Source organism: Geospiza fortis, unplaced genomic scaffold, assembly GCF_000277835.1.
Source record: "Geospiza fortis unplaced genomic scaffold, GeoFor_1.0 scaffold403, whole genome shotgun sequence".
Classification (NCBI taxonomy): domain Eukaryota; kingdom Metazoa; phylum Chordata; class Aves; order Passeriformes; family Thraupidae; genus Geospiza; species Geospiza fortis.
The window spans coordinates 5,232,483-5,249,765 of NW_005054336.1; the positions used below are offsets into that span (position 1 = coordinate 5,232,483).

The 17,283-nt window shown below is 38.2% G+C and overlaps 1 protein-coding gene across 1 annotated transcript in view; it reads right to left on the bottom strand.

Moving 5' to 3' along the window:
- Positions 1-2,333: 2,333 nt before the first annotated feature.
- Positions 2,334-17,283, bottom strand: part of VCAM1 (vascular cell adhesion molecule 1) — a 41,023-nt gene continuing 26,073 nt past the window's right edge. The window contains exons 2-10 of the mRNA XM_005422101.2: positions 16,607-16,756; positions 14,910-15,000; positions 9,866-10,163; positions 8,873-9,148; positions 7,881-8,198; positions 7,382-7,654; positions 6,487-6,750; positions 5,804-6,067; positions 2,334-3,313 (exon numbers count right to left, since the gene is read on the bottom strand). Of these exons, the coding sequence (XP_005422158.1) occupies positions 3,153-3,313; positions 5,804-6,067; positions 6,487-6,750; positions 7,382-7,654; positions 7,881-8,198; positions 8,873-9,148; positions 9,866-9,929 (1,620 nt within the window). The 5' untranslated portion in view covers positions 9,930-10,163; positions 14,910-15,000; positions 16,607-16,756 and the 3' untranslated portion in view covers positions 2,334-3,152. The remainder of the gene's footprint in view (positions 3,314-5,803; positions 6,068-6,486; positions 6,751-7,381; positions 7,655-7,880; positions 8,199-8,872; positions 9,149-9,865; positions 10,164-14,909; positions 15,001-16,606; positions 16,757-17,283) is intronic.

The following is a 17,283-nucleotide window of genomic DNA, read 5'->3' on the forward strand; positions in this document are numbered from 1 at the left end:
TGTGGCTGGGATTCTTACCTAGACCTCCAGGCAGCTCTGAAACCACTTGTTGGGCTGGAGCTGCTGCTCATGACTTTTTGCCAGGGCAGAAGCTCTGCAAGTTGCTTGATGAGAAACTGTGTAAGGAGAAGCAATATTCCTTCTGCAGTTTTAAATAAAAAGAGAAGTTATTTGACTGTGAACTTTAAACCTTCATAAGACAAGCTTGTACTGATATCATTACGTTCCCTGGAAAACACCGAGACAGTAGGGCAGGAAATCCCCTGGCAAGACCCTTCTTTGTGATTTCACTGCTAGGAACTCACTGCCAACAACCTCTCCTGAAACGGACCCTAGAGATTCTTTCTATTCTCTTAACATTTCTGGGGGGAAAGCTGGCCCTGTTGAAATCAAGGGGCAATTCCTATTGACTTAATGGAGGTCCTGAGAGGGCAGACAAGCCACAAGGACATATCTGTATCAGAAATACTGACAAAACCAACAGCTGAAAGAATACTGGAAACTTGTGGAGGAATTTCCAGTAAAGACTACTCAAGCACTGTTGCAAGATGGCTCCTATTTCTCTCCCACCCATTTTTCATCTTTTCAGTCCACAGGAGGGGGAAAAACAGCACAGGAACTTTTATGCCCCTTCTGCAAGGTCTGGCCCAAGGCTTCTCAGAGGAGGAGTAAGAAGGCAAGGCATACTTTGGTGGGTCTCACCAGCAACCCACCAACCCCAGGATCTCTACAGCAGTGAAAGACACTAATTCAGGATGTCATACACTGGCCCCTTTCTCTGGTATGTATGCTGAGGATTGCTCAGCATCAATGGCCATTGAATAAGGGATGTTGTACAGTACATTTCTGTCTACTCCCTTTTGGGTTTTTTATGGACTTTTAGCCCATTATTTTTTCCATTCTGCTTTTGAACCAATTGATACTGTTATCCCCCTGACCCTTCTGCAGCAGCTTCCAGTAGATTAACATTCACCCTGGGAAAAAGTACTGTTCTATTATTTTTGTTAAAACACTTTCTCCTTAGTTTGCATATCCTGTAGTTCTGGAATTGCACGATTTAGCAAACAGTTTTGCATCTGTTGTTTGCTATCAACTGCTTTCACAATTTGGAAAACATCAATCAGAACCCCTCCTCCTTCAGCATTCTCTCTCCAAACTGGAAAGTCCCAAGCATTTTCATTTGCCCTGTTTTCCAGTCCTCCTTCTCTGTCTCTTTCCTAGCTATCCTTCCTGCAATACTGACACCAGAACCTCACTGATTAGGCAAAATGTGTGTGCACCAAAGTTTTGCACAGGGGAAAAAAATCATGCTTTCTGGTTTATTCACAAGACAGCACTGAGACAGGCCTGACATTATTCTGAATAAATATGCCTGGCACCACCTCCAAGAAATTTATGTCATGGGCCTGTCAAAGCTCTCCTCCTCCTCTGTCTTCAATCTTTTCTTCACCCTCCTACTGCATGCTCACATTCCTCCAAGCCAAGTCCATACTGCTCTCCCATTTTTCTGCTACACCCCCACTTTCCAAGCCTCCCTTTTCAATCTAGATAGACATCCTGCATGAACTGATTTACTGTGCACAAAACACTGCTGAACACACTATGAAAAAAACATGGGAGATGTGCACCACTGCCTCATCCCAGAGCTAGCACCCGCATTTGCATTGCTGTTGGCAGCAGTTGTCACCATGTGTATAATGTAAAGACATTCTTTTCACATATCTCTGCTTGAGCTTCTTGTGTGCAAGTTTGGAGGGGCCAGGCCCCCAAACCTTCCCTGCCTAGCACAGTGGATCAGGCCATAGTGCATCAGGATGCATTTCAATATCTCAGCCACAGAGCCTGCACCTCCCATAACTTTGCCTTTGGCGCTGAACATCAGCACCCAGATCAGTCAAAGCAGCACTGCTAGTCAGGAGAAGGGAGGTAAGGAGGAATACTATCAAATTCTGCCTCTCCTTCCCTCCATCTTTGCTTCTGCACTGGAAGTTCACTATTTTCACAGCCATTTTGCCAGCTCTGGAAAGTGTGTGGTGAAAGAGGCGCCAACCAGAGTGAAGCATGCAGACAGTTCTCTGTTAAAAGGGAAATTGTCAAGCATGTGGTTTAGATTTTCACAGTGAGGAGCTTGGGAAGGGCATTTCTTCAGGCAACAACTCATCCACCATTGCTGAGGTGCACAGATTTTGCTTGTGCCCCCTGCCTATGCCCTGAGGCTGCCAGCCTTGTTTGTGTCTTTCCCATGACACCCACAACTGCTGCTGCCAGGGACAATTTCCTTCCACAGTAATGTGTATTCTGGCATAATCTTAAAACAAGCATCACTAGGCGGATTTAGTCAAAGAAATCTACTGGTAGTTTTATTTTGCAGTGGAAATCTGTAAAGCATATTTACAATGCCCTTATATTTTACAAGAAAGGTCTGATTTGGCTCATCACAAAATAACGGAATTCTGACATTGATCTGAGAATGATTGAAGCCAGCAAGAAGACCTTAGCAGTGCTAGAACTTACAGGATTATAACCCTAGACATTTTTTGAATAATATTTAAAATAAAGTGTTTTGCAAATGAGCCTCAAAGGCTTAAATTAGTTTAAATTTGTTAGAAATGCATAGGCCAGTGATTATGTAACTTCATTGAAGGTATAAGAGTTTATGGCAATATCAATGAAAAGAGAATATTTTCCAAACATTACCACAACCAGACAAATTATATTAAAAAACATTCATGCTGCAGAGTAATACAAAATAAAAATCACCTGATCAGCTCAAGGAATATTGATCTATATCTTTGAATTAACAAAATTTCTTTTTACAGTTGCAATAAGACTTAAGTTCTACAAACTGATATTTAGTTGAACATATTTATAACACAAATTATACACTATGTACAAACCCAGTTCTTCACATAACTCTTTGTTCAGAACGCTTCAACACAGAAATGATTTACCAATTTCTAGGTCAGGATTCTAGCTCTTCTTTTAATTTAAATACCAAAACACTTATGAGAAAATGAAAAGAAGCCCCTTTGCTATCACATGGTGCTGTTCTTAAGTCACTTGTTTGTTACCATATGTTACAGAAGAGTAGAACCAGTCACAGCAATAAATAAAAGTGCTTAATTATCAACTAAACACTTATATTCACATGATCAAACTTTCAACCTGAGTGCTTTTACAAGACTGTAGGATCCATTGATCTTTGCTTGTCTTGACACGTAGATCAAAATTGCAACTGCAGGTACTGCTACTGCTGCTACAGATGAGAATGCAATAATCAATGGGATCATCTGATCTGGTTCTTCTAATCTTGCTGAAAATTGAGACAAAAGGAGAAAAAGAAAGTGTAAGTATTGTTTGAAACAGATACATGTGCATCACTGTAAAAGCAGTGTTATTAATGACCTTCATTTGGAACATATTTCTGTTTTCATGCACAATGCATACTTTTTGAGTTTTCCTTAAATTTTTTTCTTTAGAACTTCATATTACATACTTTAATTCCTAGCCACTATCTTGGTCTTGAATTTGCTATGCAAGTTCACACCTATCTCTGATATCATCTATAATGAAGAATACCATGAAATTCACAAAGAACACAAGAGGAATACCACATATTTTACTCAGGAAACATTTGGGTACACTTCAACCTCCTGAAATTCATCCTTCAAGGGGAAGACCATATTTTAAAAGCTCAATATTTAGATTCTCTGTGAAACACAACTTTCCCTGGATTAGTCTCATTGTCCAAGCATGTGGACAGAAATCCAGCCAGGAATCACCTTTTTGTGGCCCCATCCTTAAAGCTACCACACCAACTCAGCTAAGCAAGACAATGACAGCCACACTGAAAGGAGGTTAAAATACAGCTTATTCTGACCAGGCTGTTTGGTTTGATTTTGGGTGAGGGGTTTTTTCAGGTTAACCACAGTACTGCCATGCAAGGATCAGCTATGAACTAGTTGTGCTCACCTTGGCACAAATTTCACTAAAACGTACCAAAAAAATAGGTTTAAGGCAATAGACCCAGCTACTTACAACAGCTATCTCAATCTCTGTAATGTTGTTCCAACCTTACTGAAAATATGGAGGATGTATATGCTTGTATATTTTTTGGTGACGCTGCAGAGTATAAAGTTTCCATTCACTGATGGCAGAATAATTTCTCCTGATGGGCTTTTTTTCAGGACCGTCTCTGAGGGTGTATGTGCTACATGTATTTTCTACTTTAACATTTTCTGATGGATATACTAACACATTAATATTTTGGAGGTCAACTGAAAAGAAATTCAAGGTAGGATTTAGCAACAAACAGAAGCAAAACTCATGAGGCATCAGCAGCTTTTATATGTAAAATACTAATCCAGTTAATGGGCTCACTGTAGTAGTTCAGCCTGTAGCTTTAGGCACTGCTCTGTCACCAGCTATCCTTCCCCACTGATGCCAACAGCAGCTGGCTAAAAGAACATTTTATCAACTGATAGAGTATGTTGCATAACTTTTACATTATATAGAGCCTCTTCTTCTTTTCTTATTTCAAATTCACAGTTTATTTGTTTGAGTTCATGAAAGGGCACAGACCAACAAACCCAGAGGCTGATGCCCCTTTTCAACAGAAGAGAAATAGAAAAGGCAAAGGAAGGAGTCCTAGAACTGTATTTTTTTTTCCACAAGGTTCTGCAATTTTATATCCTGTTTTCAGAAGATGAAGTGGAAATACAAAAAAATTTGAAGCGGCAATTATTTTATACATCTGCTATTTTGGACAGAAGTTTTCATTAGCATTAAGACCCTAACACTTAAGACAAGAACCTGTGCAACTCATGTCAGATTTTGCAAAGACAATTCATTCTTAATGAAACTGAAGATGTCACTCTGTGTAAAACAAATCCTAGTATGAACTCTGCATAGCAGTTATATTACCTAACCTTTGACATACTATGTACTGAAACTGCTCCCCCAGTTCATTAACAGTATGCATGTGTATTTTCCTGCATCCCTTAGCTGAGCTCTGTCTGTGGTATATTTGCTATCTACTGTTTCAAGGGTTGTGATCCCATCACCAACTTTCTTTTACAGACTAGTCCTAAGAGATTAACATCTGCAGATATGCAAGGAATAGTAACACTTTGTCCTTGTTTCGCTTTGCTTGAAGGAGAAATCAAAAGTGTATTTTTTGGTGCAGCTATAAAAATAGAAAAGAACAGGGAAGAGAGCTGAATTGGTGGCAGAAGTGATCCCTAAGCAAGACACTGTTGCTATGCAATAGGCAGAAGCAGCAGAGCTAAAGCAGAGAAATCTGATTACTATTGAAAATGAAACTTTGCTATCATTCCAACTAAGTTGAGGAATCAGCTTTTCTTGTAGCTTAAATGCAGCTTGTAAGAGCAGGAAACAGAGCTGAAGCTTAGGGAAGAAGCAGGGAGCTGTAATCGAGTGCTTCCATAGAGCAGCTTCAGCATGTACTGTCTCCTTGAATCTTTCCTATGCAAGTATCCACTGATAGGCCTGTTTGGAAGGATATTTCCTTCCAGGCACTGCATATCCTCTTTACCTCATGCTTACACTTGGCAGTTGGAAGGAGTCATGGAAGCTCCACCGATTTAAGAACTTTTCATAATCTATCTGTATTAAGGCAGACTTCACACTTCATTGTTTAAAGCTTCCTAAATCACTTAGTGACATAAGGGGAACCATTTAACTCCACTGACATCAAAGACACAATTACCTCATTCTTCAAGAAGAAGATCTGGACCTAAAATACATAAACCAAAAAACTTGTTTTCTGTCTTGTTCTACAAACCTTGAACAAATAATTCCACAGCTTTTTCTTCCTTGCCAAATTGATTATAAGCTTCACATTCATAAAGCCCCAGATCTTGATTTTTCAAGTTCTGTATAGTTATAGTTGCATTTTTAGAAATTTTCTCAGACTCCCCGGTGGCCTTCTTTTTCTTCCAGGAGATCACAGGAGCTGGATTACCAGAACTAGTACATTTCATGGTCACAGTTTCTCCTTCTTTAAGAGCAGCAGGGAAAACAGTGATCATTGTATTCTTTGGTCCATCTGAAAGGAAGAGTCCTATAGTTAATCACCACTGGATTTTTTAGAGATGGATCCAACATGTCCTATTGGATACTAGACTGTCACCCTCCCAAAGCTAATTTCTTTTTCATTCTCAAAACAAAAGTAAAGCACATGGTATCAAAGTTTCTGTACAAACCCTCCATAGCCCAGACATTTTAAACAAATACTTCTAGCCATGTAGATCAGTTTCTCACTCATTCAGATCTCTACTAAAGACTGTCATCACATTAAAGATTTCATGACTTTGTTTTGTTCATCAGCACTGCTCCTTTCTTAGCGAAAAGCAGAGGACTATGATGATTCTTTGCTCTCTCTTCATTTAATTTGATGGTTATATTTATCACTGAAGAACTAACTAATTATTTTTAAATGACTGGGAAAACTTTACACATACTTACATTTCACATTAAGTGTGATTTCACTTTTACTGGTCCCATACTTATTTTCTGCTACACATTCATAGTCTCCTCCATTTTGGAACATCACAGATGGAAGAAGAATACTCCTGGCACTAGAAGTCCCTATGTCTGCATTGTCAGATTTTCTCCTTAAAATAATCTTGGGAGGAGGATTGCTTTCAGCAGAACATTGTATGGAGACATTTTCTCCTTCCTGAACGGTTGTAGAAGGTTCAATGGTGAGTTTTGTAATGACTGGAGCACCTGCATGACAAAAGAAAAGGCTATTAGAGTAATGCAAAGGTTCTAGAGATGGAGAAGGTTTTAAGAAAGCATGAATTGCTTGCTCAAGAATCTGTTTATTTTGGTTTTGATCCCAGACTCAATCTAAGACTTTTAGCTCCGTCAAAACAGTAGCAGTCAATCAATCAATCAATCACAAAATATTACAACAACAATAATATTATTATGTCCAAAACAGTTTTACCATTAAATGCCTATTAAATTTAATGCTAATGACTAAAACTACTAGTTCAAAGAAGGAGACTGTGATGTCCCTGTGAAACTGGCATGCACACTACATTTCACAGAAATACCCGTGTGCGTGTCCCCACCGCTTTCTCAGACTCCTTTGTGACTTATAGTGTTGCATTGTGGGAAATGTATTGAACTGTGCACGCACAACAGCAGGTCTGAGAGAATTAGCTGAAAATTAAATATAGAAAGAAAAACTACAACACATAAGAACCAGCCTTAAATTGAAGCTGAGTCCTGAATATGTAAAAAGGAAAGCCCCGTATTTTCCTAATTTTCAGTGTTTCAGCATCCTCCAATCTAACAGAGGTCAGCCAGTTAGGTACTGGATAATACAAGTGAAACTCAAACAGACTTGTACCTTGTATAATAATGTCCACAGTTGCTTCCTCTGTTTTATTAGTTACCAGATTAATTACTTCACAGATGTACCTTCCTGAATCATTGAAATGGACGCGGGGAATAAAAAGAACATTGTTTTTTATCAGATGCTGAATGCTTTCTTCAGCCAAATATTTACTCCAAACTATTTGTGCTGGTGGGTTACTCTGAGTCACACAAGTGAGGTTCAGAGAGTCTCCTTCCATTGGTGAGTTGCCTGGAGATGCAGTAATGACAGTATTCTGTGGACCAACTGTAAGAAAACAAAAGGAAGACAAGATCAGTATGTAAATGAAGAATGATATGCACATCTCTTACACTAGCTTTTCTAGAGGTACATGTCACAAAATACCAAGAAAAAAAAAAGAAAAATATGTATCCCAGTAGCACAGTGGGACCATTTTTCCAGAATTAGTAAAATGTTTTGCTTGCAGCTTTGAAAGCTGAACTAGCTAAAGCCCTTGTACAAAAATACTTACAATTTACATCAAGTTTCTGAGAAGATGTTCTTTCTTTGGGTTCAAAATCCATATCAGCAATTGGTAACCTGGCCACACAGGTAATCTCTTTCCCAGCATCTTCAGCCACGGGATGAAATGTATATTTCACAATTTTGGTCTCTGTATTTGTGCTGTCATCGTCCGAAAAATCTTTCTCATGAAGAACATGTTCATCTTTCTTTAGGAGAACTTCCAGGTGATGAGAAGGATACACATCAGGAATTCTACAGATGACAGGGGCTGGTTCTCCAGCAACTAAGGATGGGCTGATCTCAATGATAGGATCACTGGGGAAAGCTAAAAGAATAAAATCGATTTCCTTAGACTAGCAGAGAAGAACAGTAGGATCAACATAAGAGCAAGATCCAGACACCAAGTATCTTGAGTTTAGAGGCGCTCAGAACATGACATTCTATCAACATTATTACAAGACATAACTTGATCTGAAAACCTACAGGTCCTTTATCAGCAGTACATATACTAACAGGAAGTTTATCTGTACAATTGTTGAAACATGATCACAAAAGAGTAGTAAGATTCAGCATGGCACCTAGGCAGTGATACAGCTGCTTAACTATAGGCATTCAGAGCAATCCATGCACTAGTGCTATCCTGTTTTCTGTGCTGGTAGGTTTGGACATCTGAATTATTCTCCTGCAAACTACAAAGGTTTTGATTTTTATTTCCCCAGTTCTAGGAATGCATTCAGGCAGTGTACACTTTGGCTTTTAAGAATTACCAAAACCCAGAATAAATAATACTAGTACATACAATCTTCAATGCAGAAAGCAGAAAAGGGCTAAGAAAGTGTCCTGAACAGATATAAAGGAATCTCAGGAGGAAGTATATGTTGAACTATAACACTCATTATCCTAGAATTAAAAGTTAACTGGTAACCACAATATCTAAAACAATTACTGAGTTTTCTATCAACATGTGCTATTTAAAGAGAATTTTACATTTTTACTTACAGTAAAGTTCAACTTTGACACTCTTCTCCTTTTTCCCTCTCTCACATATGACAGTACAAAGATAAGAATGAGAATTCGCAATGCCAACTGGATTCATAGTCAATGTAGAATATGTCCTGTGGTTGCTGACTTTTCCTCCAAGGGGGCTGTCCATCTGGGTTCTCCAGGAAAAACTTGGTGATGCACAGCCAGTAGTATTGCATGTGAGTATGAGTGTGCCTCCAATCTGTGCCACAATTCTCTCAGCAGGTATAATTTCCATTTCAAAAGCTTTAACTACAAAAGGGAAAACACACATCAATTCAGCTGCTTTCTCAACTTTTATTTTCTTATTCCTTCTCATGTTCTACTGTGACATGAGTTCTTTATGCTTCATTTCTTTACTTTATGTGTGGAAGTTAAACTAATAAAGCTCATACAGTGGTTTACATATTCAAAACACCCCATAAACATTGCTATTTTTGTCAAAGACAATACAGACTTAGATGACTAGCAGTTCTCATGTATAAAATGGTATCAACCAAATTTAAATAATTGCATTGGCACAATATAACTTTTTTTGTCAGGTGGATCTGATTCTAAAACTTTGTAACATTTAAGGGGATAGGTAGCAGGTAGATAGCCAAGACAACAGCAGAAACACTTTCAACAGGACATTTAGTACCAAACTTGCTTGCTACTGTCAGGAATGACAGTAAAAAAATCAAGCATCCAGTGATATACTGCAGTTGTCTCCTAGACTGTCTTTTAGCAAACTCAATAGGAAAATGACTGAGTCATTGCAGAGCACAGAAAAGCTCAAAGTAAATGTCAAAAAAAAGCTTCCTGACATTTTGACAGGACTACTTAATTGACAGTTGTATTCACTGAAATGAAAAGGTAACTGGAGAAAAGAGAAATAAAGATCAAACAGTAAATTTTAGGTCAGTTTACACTTAACAAAGTTTAAAAAAATGAAACCAGCACCACCAACCCTCATCTTCCCCAACTTACCAGTCCTTAACACACACAAAATTAATAGCACAGCGTGGCTTGCTCTTCCCATCGCCTTAAACATTTGTAATTTCTGTTACTGGATAAAGAAAGCAAATTCAAAAGTTTGCTTTCTGTTTTCTGTGAAGAAGCACTGTGAGATCTTGCTGCTCTGCAACGGTTTGTTACAAGAGTTCCAGCTGGCTCTTTATAAAGGCTCTCCTTGGCGCAGAGTGGGAAATCCCTGGACGGGAAAATCCAGAGCAGGGAGGAAGACACCCAAACCGGGCGGTGTCCGTTGGCTCAGCGCCCTCTGCTGCTTTTGTGACAGCCCAGGGAAATAAATAGCAAAGCTTGTAAATACAATGCCTACTACATTTGGAAAAATCTGTTTCAAATCTGGTCTTGCAAACGACAGATAAAATGAAAGAATGCATGTAAGTCCAAGTAATTGAATGCAACTATATCTCAGATAAAAAGTTATTCAAATTTGTTTTTAATGAAAATATTTTTGTGAGAATGAGTTTTAAGAACAGTTCTAACAATGCTCAGCTCTGTAAACAACATTACATGACTCAGTATTTCCTGAAACTGTGCTACCAGTTTCAGAAATGTTGTTACTCGTGTTCCTAAGTATTTTGATCTCTAAAAATGAAGAAATACATCATATAACAGAAGTCTGTAGATCTTACTTAATCAGCTTGAATCAGGCTCATACTCTTCAAATTAATGGAATTAATTAATATACCCAATGCCACTTTGCAGTGGTTACACACATCCAGTTTGGAATATTTCTGAGGACAACACTTACTGGCTAATATGGCAACAATGTTAGGAAAAAAAAGTAAAATAACACTTTCAGTGTTCAATTTTCAGTTGGAAAATGCTGTGAATGCAAAGAATGGATAAAGGTTTCTAAATCTCAGTTGTTTATTTATTCAACTACTTAAGTAATTCAGGTACTACAGAGGGATCTGGACAGACTGGATAAATTGGCTGAGGCCAATTGGATGAGGTTCAATACAGTGAAGAGCCAGGTCCTGCTCTTAACTCATAACAACCCCATACAGCACTACAGGCTTGGGGAAGAGAGGCTGGAAAGCTGCCCAGGGCAGAAGGACCCGGGGATGCTGACTGACAGCTGCTGAACATGAGCCAGGTGTGCCCAGGGGCATCCTGGCCTGTATCAGGAGCAGTGTGGCCAGCAGGTGCAGGGCAGGGATTGTGCCCCTGTACTGGGCACTGGTGAGGGCACAGCTGGAGAGCCGTGCCCAAACAACAACAACAAATGAAAAATCCACTCTAAGACAATCCAAGAATTACCCAGAAAGCAATAAAACAGGGAAATCTGAAGCATCTGGAAATGCCTAACCAAAAGTCACTAAAACTAAAATTCAATGAAATTGCTACATTGGATTCTACCATAATATATTATTTTTATTATCACCATCATAGTTTTTTTTTTGTTAGAGGAGGAGGATAAGGAGGAGGAGGATGACGAGGAGAAGGCAGAGAAGAGGTGGAGAAGGAGGAGGAGGAGGAGGAGGAGAAGGAGGAAGAATAAAACACTCCTAAGTGTCACAAAATGCAAGCAGTGTACTGCTTTAGAAGTACTGCTATCAAATCCAAAAATCCAAGAGCTATCCAGGATAGGAAATAACACTTCTACACAAAGTGATTTTACTGCAGAGAAAGTGGTCTTGAAGGAGAGTGTACTCTCTCAGTTAAGTTGCAATAATTACTCTTAAATCATAGTCAGAGAAAAGCAAGAAATGAAACTGTTCTGCTTGGACTGCTTAAATAATCATCAGAAGCTAAGCTGAAAGAGAAAGAGCAATATTTCCTTGTTTCTGGGAAATCAGTTTCTAGGCAGAAAAAAGAATTAAACATAGGAGGACATAGCTGCATACTGGAAAGGTCTTAATCAAGTCCTTCATCAGATAACATGAAATAGGAAATAACTCTGATCCTGGTCTCAGTAAATTAAACTGTACAGCTGCCATTAACTTTACTGGAGCTGGATCCTTACCAGAGGGACTACTATACTGAGTGATCACACAAATTCAACTCAGACAATTTAGGTAAGAGCAGAGTTAGCCAACAAATATTACTAAAGGAAGTACAAATCTGCCAAAAATTTAAAAAGTTTTAAAAAACTTTCTCTTTACACAACTTCAAATATAAACCTTTTCTATGTATTCAAAATAAAATATGTACATTACTGTTGCTACTACTATCCTCAGCATCAACCTCAAAATAGGAAGATGGGCACCAAGTAGGGTTATTTTCAGAACTGTCTGTCTGGCTGTAAACAAAGAGAGATCAGCTGACAAGTTTTAGCACTTGACCTTGAGAGTTCAGATAATCTAGTTTTTTATTCAAACAGCACAGAGGAGGATGCTGGGGATAAAACAGAGGATGCATCTACATCCACAGTGAGATAAGTATTATAGTACCAATTGGAAGAAATCTTGGCACATGTAGAGTGTAATGAGGACTGGAATGAAACAAGTATTACAAGAATATTATTAAAGGCAAAAAAGATTAAAAGAATTAAGCACTGGGATGTAACTACATGTTTTTGAATACATCTATTAATCAAAACAGACTTCTAAGGCTTTGATGGACAAACTAAGATAAACAATTATGTGTTGCAAAACAGAGTTTGGAAACTCACTGAACACAATTTTTGGCCTGGCATAAGAAAACACAAGCGTCCTTCAGGAAACTAAAATTTACATCAGAATAATCTGGAATTTAAGAAAATAAACCTTTTCAGAACTGAGCTAATCATTTGCTTTAACTCCTACTTCTGCAATTCTATTAAATACCTATATTATGCATTTATTAGCTTCCTCTAAGCAAAAGAGATAACAAGTTCTTGAAATCTTAATGAATTATTTGAACAAAATGCATGTTATCCAACATGTTAGTTATCCAATGTTTATACACCTTTTCCAGCATTTTTTCCTCCTGTCTTAGGGAGGCTATTAGGGGAAAACTGAAAAGCCAACCTTTTGCAGAATCTGGACTGTTAAAACCTTCACCAGTGGCTTTGTGATTTATGGCCAGAGACCTATGGTGAAGAGAGAGAGAAATTTCCTCTGTCCCTTTGACAGAGGAAATTTAAGCAAAAAGAAGGTAGAAGGAAACTCATCTGATCTGACATTGCGGCAATAGGATGCAACAAAGTCTGACTCAACAGTTCTTTAGCCTTATATCAAAGAGGTGTTACAGCAAGTCCATACTTAGGTCCCCTGTTCAAACTGCAGCCCTCACACATCTCAGGAAAAATATTACTGGGATGTGCACTGGGGGTCTGAGTAAAGAAAGCCTCAGAGTTTCAGATGCTTTACAGAAGCAGCTGGGATGAAAAGCTTCCACCCCACGCAGAGTGTCTGATACCTCTGCAGGATGATCGTGCCTGAAGAAAAAGAGCCAGAGGACTGTGTTGTAACCCAAATGAGAACTAACCTCAGAGACAAAACTCACATCAGCAAAGAAGGAATGCCCTTCAGGCACCACATGCAAGGCAGTATCTTTAATATGGTCATATCTTGATAAAGTAACTGAAAAAACATGAAGCTGGAGGACATGTATGAAGACTGCTGATTACATGGCTAATACAGCAGGAAATGATCTGCCAGTCTCAACATTTTCAGTCCTCGGTAACTTCAATAGCCTGCTCTATGGGTTATACACTGTCTCCTTCCTCAGAGCACCTGGACTTTTGGTTCCCAAAGCTGCCCCAAACTTTGCTTCTCCTGACTCTCTCCACCTGCTTTCTCACCACCTGACAATAATACTATCTCTGTATAGCCCCAAGAGGGGGAGGAGAGCATCACTGACTCCCTATAATTTTCATCTCCGGATGGAAAGGATGAGATCTACATGCATATCTATTTAAAGGGTTGTGTCTGTTTCAGGAATTGTAACTTTGTACCTAACTACAAAAAGAACACCAACGCATTACCCTGTAACCCACATCACACCTCACAATTGTACTCCACATCTAACTTGTCATCTATTGCAAGAAGAAAAAGAAACATCTTTAGAAAGTTTTATTATCTGGTTCTTTCCCTTTTCTGGAATTTCTTAAATACCGTATGTAAAAATAAATGTATCTACTTCCTCCATTATCTTTCTCAGGCACCAGCTTCTCAGTTAGGACACTTCCTGTGTGGTTAGTCTGAAGGCAACCAGAATCCACAAAGGTGCCAAATAAAATAATACAGAAGAGTGATAAGATGCATAGACTACAGATTAGCTAATTTCTTATTTTCTTCTATTCAGAGGCATTGTCCACTTCACAGAAAGAACAAAAATTTCATCTAATAATAAATAAAAGTCACTAGAGAAAAAAAGTCCCTATTTTTTATCCTAGCCTTCTGGTACTGGAAAAAAATACATGCTCTGGAAATTCCAAACTTTATTTCTAAAAAACTGAAAGTATGATTTTAGTGGTGCTGGATCTAAAAATGAAACTGTTGGATAGTGTTGAAATCCACATACTTTAAGTGCCAAATGCTGTATTCCAAGCCAAACTTTATTAGTTTGGATAGCTGTGCTCCTGTTGTCTTCACAGTGACATAGGTAAAAGTAAGTTTCCCTCCTGAAATATTATCTAGGATATAACAAGAGTCAAATTCAAATATGAGCCTTGGAATATTCAAAATCTCTTTGGGAATTCTGAAGTAAGACTTCAGATTCACTTTTATTTTGTTCTGAATATAGCAAGGCATATCAAAATAATTTGCTCTCACTGGAGAAAACAAAAAACCCTCCAACAAAACTCATTCAAAATGGATAGAGTGAAAAAATAGAGTGGGCTTTGAGTCAACATGCAGAAGATAGCTAGAACATAGGATATGGCAAGGTAAAGTCAGATGAAAACATTTAAGAAAGAATATGAGCAAGTTACTTAATTCCCCCAACATTCCACAGGAAATTCTGATACCATTAAATCTTGTTGTGTACTTTATTAAGGCCAGTATTTCATATGGTCAGAAGAAGTTTATCAAGACAGTGGTGGAGAACTTTTTGACCAAGGTTTCTTATTACTCACCAGCAGCAGCTCTGCAATACCCTTGTACATCAGTCACTTCCCTGTTTGCCACATCCTTCCTGCTCTTCAATTATGAGGTACATGGATGTCCCTATGGACCAAGAAAGAAAAAGGGGAATAATGAAAGCAAGATCTATAATGGACCATTCCACCTGCAAGAAATGCAGAACCTGGATTCTCCTACACAGGCTACTGAAAAGTGCACTGATACTAATGGATTATCCTTCAACTTATCTTCCAGAATATATTATTTTTTGTTCTCTCACAATGGTTCATATTCTGAAGTACTGTGCTTGGCTGGGTATTTTTGCTGCCTTGTGCTATAGAAATGTTATCTTTGTTGTCCCACAGTGGACTGGCTCACTAACACGTAGAAATATTACACAGATCTCAGAAAATAATTAAATGACTTAACTTTGCAGAATTCAAGATTCATAATTTTAAATCTTCCATATAGGTAAGAATTACAGAGATTGCTCAGTTTATTTTATTAATTTTTTAAAAGATACACACAAATGAAATCTCTTTTTTACCTAGATTTTGTTACCTTCCCCTCTCTGGAAATGGACTGGAAGTCCTGAAGAAACTGACCTTCCAAATAGAAGCAACTGGGAATGAACCAATTTTTACTTCCATCAAGCCAAAATGACAAGACTTCAAAAAAGAGAAAGGATTTTGCAGTAGCAAAATATGTATGTTTGTGTGTCTGTACACATACTGATAAATCAAATAATGCTTGAAAACAGCTGCAACTCTATTAAGGGACTGGCACCCTGCTTTTGTCTCTGGAATGTGCTCTACCCTAAATAAAAAACATGCTCTTTGTCACTTGGACTATTTCTCTCTTTCCTTTCTTTCCCCCAGACAGTTAGGTATCATCTTAACTGCTTTTGTTTGTTAACACTTCCACAAAAGGAATATAGCAAAGTAGGAGTGGCTAAGTGATAAAAACCATAAGCAGCTGAATTCTTCTCGACAGACAAGGGTAAGAAAGATGAGAGTTAATGGAATTTATTTCCCCTTCCCAGACAATTACTTGGCTAGGCATCAAAGCCCCAGCCCTTGTAGTCTGATATAGACAACTGAGCAAGAATGACTTTCATAGTTGTGTCACCTTTTATGACAGACCATGTTACACTCTAGTGATAAGAGAGGCAACTTGAGAAATGTGTCACATGTTTGAAATTGCTCTCAGGCAGATGAAACTCTGTACTGAATTAGTATGAGAAATACCTGACTTCCAACATTTTGATACCTCTTAGCCAAGGATCTCTCCTGAAATTTCCCAAGAACTGCATGTGAATATCAAATAATAAGTAACAGATGGTTTAATGACCCTCTTGGTTGAAAAAATTTTGCATTGTTTGACTTAATTTCTTACTATAGTTAGCTCCACAACATGAGGAATGGATACTGGCACTCCTCTTTCAACAGCTCAGCTCCAGGGAAACCTACAAGGTTCACTTGCAGCTGAATGAAATAACCATTGACTAAGTGAGATGACCATGCACCTACTGCCAGGGCTTTCACTTAGAAACTGGGACATCCTAATGGGAAAGGGAACAATTCTCTGCAACCCACAGTTTTCAACAGATAAAGAAGACATAAATGTTTCATAAGCAGTGTTGAATCCTTTTGTGGATCAAGGATCAACCAGTTAAGTTCTCATAGGCTCATGAGCTCGCGATGAATCTTACCTCTGCAGTGCCTTTCAGTACCCAGGATATCAGCAGCATGGTGACTTGGATCTGCAACACCATCAGGCTCCAGGCTCCAGGCACAGGAACTTCCCGAGATGTATGAGGGTGAATTCATCCAGATTTTGAGCAAATCATCCTACACCGAGTCTCCAAAATTATTTGAATGAATGTAATACAAACATCTCACATGAAAAAGAAATGCATTTTAGGAATTCTCTATTATTGATTTAAAGTGTTTGATTTAAACCATCAGCCTATAAGTGATTTATTATTACATTCTATGATCCTGATTCACCTGCTATGGCACTAAGATCCAGCTGCTGACTTTTGCTCTTCTTGCACTCTCGGGTGTCTTGTGCCATGACTATTGAATTTTTGTGGCATGAAGAGATTTTCATTCTCCCTCTAAGTCAGCATATGGATCCTACTGTAGCTCATGGTTTCACAAAATGTGCTGTTACATAGCAAATACAGTCTATCAACAATTTAGGATCTCAGACAATTTAAGAAAAATTGTTTCACTTTATCCCACATATTGTATTTATTAATGGGAATATTTATTTTAAATTTATTTTTCTAATTCATTAATTGGAAAACTAATAAATAAAAATTCTATTTAAAGATTACTAAAAGATTTGCACATTTAACTTAAAGGAGGGCAAATTTTCAGGTCA